Source organism: Vigna unguiculata, chromosome 3, assembly GCF_004118075.2.
Source record: "Vigna unguiculata cultivar IT97K-499-35 chromosome 3, ASM411807v1, whole genome shotgun sequence".
In the NCBI taxonomy this organism is placed as follows: domain Eukaryota; kingdom Viridiplantae; phylum Streptophyta; class Magnoliopsida; order Fabales; family Fabaceae; genus Vigna; species Vigna unguiculata.
Window position 1 is genome coordinate 65,075,766 of NC_040281.1, and position 6,379 is coordinate 65,082,144.

Genomic DNA, 6,379 nt, shown 5'->3' on the forward strand with positions numbered 1-6,379 from the left:
CGTTTTAAAAGTTATAGAAAAAAATTGTTTATGAAAAAAGAGAGTAGAAGAAAAAGTTAAAAGCAGGGATGGAGACGGAGAAAGTGAAAGAGAGAAAGATGAAGACAGGACGAACAGTGCTGATAACAGGGGTTGGGAAAGGGCTTGGGAGAGCCCTCGCTGTTGAACTCGCCGGTCGAGGTCACACAATAATTGGCTGCTCCCGTTCGCAGCATAATCTTGATTCCCTCCAAACTCAACTCTCTTCCTCCAATCGCAACCACAACCATTTATTTTTCAATACTGACGTTGTTAGTGCTTCCTCAATCACAATCACTCTTTCTGTTTCTCTCTGTCTCTTCCCACTGACAAACACACTTTGATTATTTATTTCAGAGGTCCGACGATGGCGTTCAGCAAATGGCCCGACTTGTAATGGACCAAAAGGCCGTTCCTGACATCATAGGTTCGTAAGCGTAACCCTAATTCCTTTAAGTAATAAGTAATTTTAAATAAATTAGTATGAAATGAGGATGTGGATTTTTTGAACAGTGAATAATGCCGGAACAATCAACAAGAACAACAAGCTATGGGAGGTTCCGGCGGAGGAGTTCGAGGAGGTGATAGATACGAACGTGAAAGGGACTTCGAACGTTTTGCGCCACTTCATTCCTCTGATGATAGCGTTGAAGAATGCGGAAGGCATAATAGTGAATATGTCGTCGGGATGGGGGAGGTCCGGTGCGGCGCTGGTGGCTCCCTACTGCGCCTCCAAGTGGGCCATAGAAGGGCTGAGCAAGTCGGTGGCGAAAGAAGTGGGTCAAGGGATGGCCGTGGTGGCCCTGAATCCAGGTGTTATCAACACCGACATGCTCACCTCGTGTTTTGGTTCTTCCGCCTCTCTCTATCAGTCCCCTCACTCCTGGGCTCTCAAGGCTGCCACCCTCATTCTCAATCTCACCCCTGCCGACAACGGTGCCTCTCTCACTGTCTGACCTCTTCTCTTATTCTTTCAATTTCTTCTTGTATTTCTTCTTTCAAACAAATGTCAAACTTTTACATTATATAATTCATGTTCTTATTTACAACACACTATACCCTCCTTTTTCCTCTCTACACTATTCCTTCCTTGAAAGGTCCAGATTCATGCAAGAGTTTTATGACAAGCTTCACCTGTGCATACACAAAAACTCACCTTTAGGAAATTTATTTTCCAAAGTCTCAAACCTAATCATATTGTTTTTCAAACTACCAAGAAATGTCAGCTTGAAGTATTTTACAACATAGATCTGGCTAGTGCTAAAGCAAGACTAAACAATGACGAGAATCAAAACATAACTCTTTTAAAAATTTATGCATCATACCTGAGATGCTTCACGTTCCAGAAAATCTTGGATGGCTCCCCTAAATTCTTCATCAATAAGGTAATGACAGCTATACGTTGTGACAGGAAGATATCCCCGCTGAATCTTGTGTTCACCCTGGGCTCCTGCCTCTACCTTTCTAAGATTTAGTTCGATGGCTGCTTCGATTGCCTGTCACGTCAGCACCGAGTAAGTAAGTATATATATATATATATATAAGTAAAACAAAACTTTTTTTTGTTCCTCGAGCTTGCATAGCGATGCCAGGCTGAAAAAGCTTGAACTCAGACAAGTCGAAAGAAGAGGAGAAAAACTCACTTGAACCAAACAATATGCGGAAGAGAGGCCGAATTAGACGTTACATAGAAAAAAAAAATTATCTGCCCACACCCACCAGCAAGCAAAAAGGGAAGCCCATTCCATAAAAAAAAATATAATCTGATAATACTCACTATTTGTTTTCCAACTATAAAACCAAAACCTGGTAATAGGTAATAGCATTACCTGGTAATAGCATGCTTCAAAATGCAAACTCGGGTAGTAACTTCGTGGCAAACACCCCCATAGGCGCCCAAACAATGTATCTCCTCCAATAAGATTCAGGGCTCCAGCAACTAGCTCATCCCCTTCTTCAGCCACAACTAGTAGTACGTTATCTCCCATTTTCGATCCCAGCTCATGGAAAAATTCCCTTGTCAGGTGAGGAGTCCCCCATCTGTCAATAGACCAACAACAATACTAGCTAGTGACACTTCAACCATTCCCTTGTCATCAAACACTTTTAAAAAAATCAACTCTACAAGGTTCAATTAGGGTAACATACTTGTTATCAGTTGTGTTCCTGTAAAAAGTGTAGAAGGAATCCCAGTGCCTAGCCTTCCAATACAAAAGAAAAAAACAAGTGAGATCGTGAGTAGAGGGAATCACTACTAAAATTTTCCCCAATGAAGTATGCTATTGTAATATCTTTAAGGATACAGCAACTATACAATCATCACAGGGATATATTAAAATGCACACTAGAATTGAATTGCTCTCAAATGTGTAGTTACCAGAGCATCATGATTTACAGAGAGAATGCTCGGATGAACAAATCTTCCAAACCATTTTAAGTGAATATTGGATATTCCAGATAACATTAGTCTCACTCGCTGTTTTGGTGTGGTATGACAATGTCATTAAAATTTTTAATGGTTTGAGCAACTAAAACTTTAGGGGATCATTTGGATCATGTATGCGCTCAGGTCAATTTGCAAATGGATTAAAATTGGTGCGTGTAAGCAGCAAGTTACCCGTAATTGAGCATTACCCCACTTATAATGATGGCAAATATGCTATATTGTAATATTCGAAAATCCTATACTATATATAGGAAAAAGTGTAAGGTGATTTCAATATTCTTCATAATATCATTTTTTCTTATCTTGAGATCGAACAGAATTATGATGTTCTCCATCCTATTTCTAGAAGACATCAATCGGTCACATTTATTTCAACAGAAGGCACTTTATGTAAATGTTGTATGCACCTAAATCTTCAAAAAGTATATAATGTAAAGTACCTTTATTTCATGACCCCGGAGCCGTTTCATAATCAAGTTCTGGGCTGAGATCTGCAGATAAAGAGATCGTAAGATATACGTGACTGAAAAACTAACAGGTCAATGTGCATTGACATCATTTAAAATCCAGAATCATTCGGCTCGTGGTAACCCAAAGAAAAGAAGGCATTTTCGCAGTTCATTCTAATTGCAAAAAAATGTCATCACATTAATAATTGACCTATAGAAATAACAACACAGGACAGTGCTATTGGATAGAATTCTAAAAAAACTAACCACATATCAATAAATTTTTTTATATGAATACCAACCTTTTTACGCTCTTGACGTATATTTTTCCTTTTACTTTGCTTCATGTCTTTCAAGAAGTCATCAAAACTGCAAACATAAAATAACAACAGTATTGGTATAGAGTAGTGATGTTTATGATTAACTCGACAAGTATCTTTACAGAACTATTACAGTGGATCAAAATCACACGTGATAACTCAATGACATCTTGTAAACAGATAAAAAAATTGACAAATGAAGATGGATGATTGGATCCTTGCCACTGTCCAGCATATCTCTGATAAACAATATTATTACTTTAAAAAAATAGATGCAGGCTCCAAGAACAACATAAAACTGCGTAGTTCCATGGATGACTCACTTTTTGTAGTCACGGTTTTTCCAGTGGTACTGCATTCCAATCCTGGGAAGGAAGCCCTTCTGGGTGAGTTTAAGCCACTCATTCTCAGAGGGAAAAGTAACATGTAACGAGGAAAGCTGTGACTGTAAAGAGACAGAAAGAGCTTAATTAGTAAATGCATGTAAAAATAAGAAGCAGGTGGAGAAGTTGGTCATTGATTACATTGACAGTGAGGTCCTTCATTGCAGAGACAACAATGTCAAAGATTTGATCTTTGAAGGAGGTGTTACGAAGCAAGATTCTTGAACCGGTGACAGGGGTGAAGGGCACACAAGATTGTAACTTGGGGTAATATTTGTATCCGTATGAATGGTAAGCATTGGCCCAAGAGTGATCAAAAACAAATTCACCGTAGGAATGTCTGCAAGGGAAGAGAGTGAAGGAAACGACAGAAAAACGAGAAAGGTGAAAGGGTGAAAGGAGAAAGTAAGTGCGTACGTCTTAAGATAGAGAGGGACGACGGCGAGAATGTTGTTGGCCTGATCTTTGGCAACGATGTGGTGTGGCATCCATCCAGTTTCCCTCACGGCGGAGGCAGAGTGCTCCAAGGCGGAGAGAAAGGCGTGGGAGAGGAAAGGATTGAAGCTGTGAGGACCACTCGCATCCACGGCACACGCGTCCCATTCCTTCGCCGGAACGTCCGAGATGGAAGACAACACCGACACTCGAACTGTGTCTGTGTCTGTCAAACTGAAAGTGAATTGGTGTTGATGAGTGGAGGAGAAGGAGAGGGAATTTTTTCTGTTCCCTAATCCCCAATCCCCAAAAAGTGCATTAATTCTGAATCTGAATCTGAATTTCAATCTGAATCTCACTGGAGAAGGTGCCTTCCTCAGAAAGAAAGAAGAAGAAGGACTGCATGTATAGCACCTCACACTGCCTCCCACACCGGCCATTCCCACTTCTCCGGAACAACTCTCCCCTCCTCCAATAATCGGATAATATATATTTTTTATTATTAATTCAATATTTTCTTATTTCAATTTTGTGTTTTTCTATAACACAAAACATCAATTTTTGGATTGATCACCACTCACAGACAAACCATGATAATTAATGATAGGGGATATTATAAACTATAATGTTACAGTCTTCTTCATTTTTTCTTATCTTGCTTCTGTTATACGATTATTTATTACATCTACACTTCTCTCAGTAAAAATTGAAATATAATCTGCTGTATGTTTTATTATGAGTAAGAAAAATTATATTATCTTGTTTTAAAAAATTGAGATCAAAGTGAAAGTATTTAAAATATTTGAAGGAAATTGAAAAAATCACTACTGTAATAAAATAGAATTCTTAAACAAAGAATAATAAAATTTACCTATCTTAGAAACGATTCGTATGTGGTATGTTGAGTTTGCGGTGAAAGGACTCTAAGGATTTCGTACAATTTCGCACAATGTTGTTATTAAGCAATACAAGGAACTTTTTCGAGGAAATACTAGATATTTATCTTTTCTAACTTTCGGTTCATCAAAATAAATGTTCTTCTCTCTACATAATAATTCAAGCCAATTAAATGAATGTTAACCAGATATTTTAGTCTAAATATTCCAACAAATAGTAGAATAATATGGATAGTAAATATTTGAACTTATTATTTTATTGCTTCCATCCGAATGAATTAATGGTAATGTGAAAATATAATCGCCTCATTTGAATTTATAGAAAAGTAAAATTTATATGTAACACAAATAATAAAACCTGAATATATTAATATTATAATTGCTTATGTAAGTAGAATGCATCATTCACGCACGGATATATGTACTTTGTTTTAAATATTTTGTCTGTAAATTATTTGTTGTGATAGTGTTATATTTCTATCTTCATGAGTACTTTAAATTTTTTTTTAGTTAGGTTTAAAAACTGCAATATATAATTAATTATGTGAGAATATTAAGAAATTTCAATTTTAGATACCTTGTATATTATCTTCGCATAACATATAAATATTGGAAATTTTCATATTTGAAAGATAATTCAGAATCAAAATTTGTGACATAAATATTTTATTATTAATATTTTTTTCTGTATTGAATATAATATAAATAATTTTTTTTAAATCATTGACTTGTAAGCTTGTCGAAAAATTTAAAAACTTTACCTATTTAACATAATAATTTGTGGTTGAAAATAAGATTTTAAAATAAAGGAATCAAATTTATAAATATGAATGAAAGATTCTTATACTTTTCAAAACACATTTTTATCTTTTTAATAGAAATTATACATGATTTTTATATCTATAATATATATCTAAGCAGGATTTAAGGTTTTGTATGTTTTATTAAATTTGTTTTCAATTTTTAAAAAATGGAGGAATGATTTACAACGAAATGTGCGAAGAACCATTTGATTTTGAATTTCACTTTTTAAACTTTAGTTTGTTTTATTTATTTGAAAAAAATTAAATATATATATTCTTTCTAATTTTAAATTAATTTTATTTTTATTTTAATTTATACACTTTTTTTCTATGATTCATCCATTAAAATACTAATGTTAATTCATATAATTTGAAAATAAATAATAATAAAAAAAGAAAATTTAGGAGATCAAACATATAAATAATCTTTGTAGACATAAAAATATTTGCTTTTTTTTGTTGATAATTTTTTCAATTGTCAACTTCCATTATCATCATAATATCATTTTTTTTAAGCTGCATCGAATGCCTACCCAGGTATGGTATCTTCCTGATATCATGAGAAATTGTGGCAACATGAGACCTCATGAATCTAAGAGCATTACTATCGAGACAAAAGAAATAAATTT

General features: G+C 35.0%; 2 protein-coding genes across 2 annotated transcripts; one reads left to right on the forward strand and one right to left on the reverse strand.

The window, feature by feature from the left end:
- The first annotated feature begins 24 nt into the window (after window positions 1-24).
- LOC114179275 (NADPH-dependent pterin aldehyde reductase) lies at window positions 25-1,069 on the forward strand. The gene is made up of 3 exons (XM_028065546.1): window positions 25-290; window positions 376-445; window positions 532-1,069. Exons 1-3 carry the CDS (start codon window positions 69-71, stop codon window positions 972-974), a joined length of 735 nt encoding a protein of 244 aa, XP_027921347.1. The 5' UTR covers window positions 25-68; the 3' UTR covers window positions 975-1,069.
- On the reverse strand, window positions 874-4,536 carry LOC114179274. Its single transcript, XM_028065545.1, has 9 exons — window positions 4,034-4,536; window positions 3,758-3,956; window positions 3,557-3,678; window positions 3,216-3,282; window positions 2,905-2,955; window positions 2,167-2,219; window positions 1,848-2,058; window positions 1,344-1,514; window positions 874-1,152 (listed from the first exon to the last, which is right to left on the reverse strand). The coding sequence occupies exons 1-9, from the start codon at window positions 4,489-4,491 to the stop codon at window positions 1,093-1,095; spliced, it is 1,392 nt and encodes a 463-aa protein (XP_027921346.1). The 5' UTR covers window positions 4,492-4,536; the 3' UTR covers window positions 874-1,092.
- Between the last annotated feature and the right edge of the window lie 1,843 nt (window positions 4,537-6,379).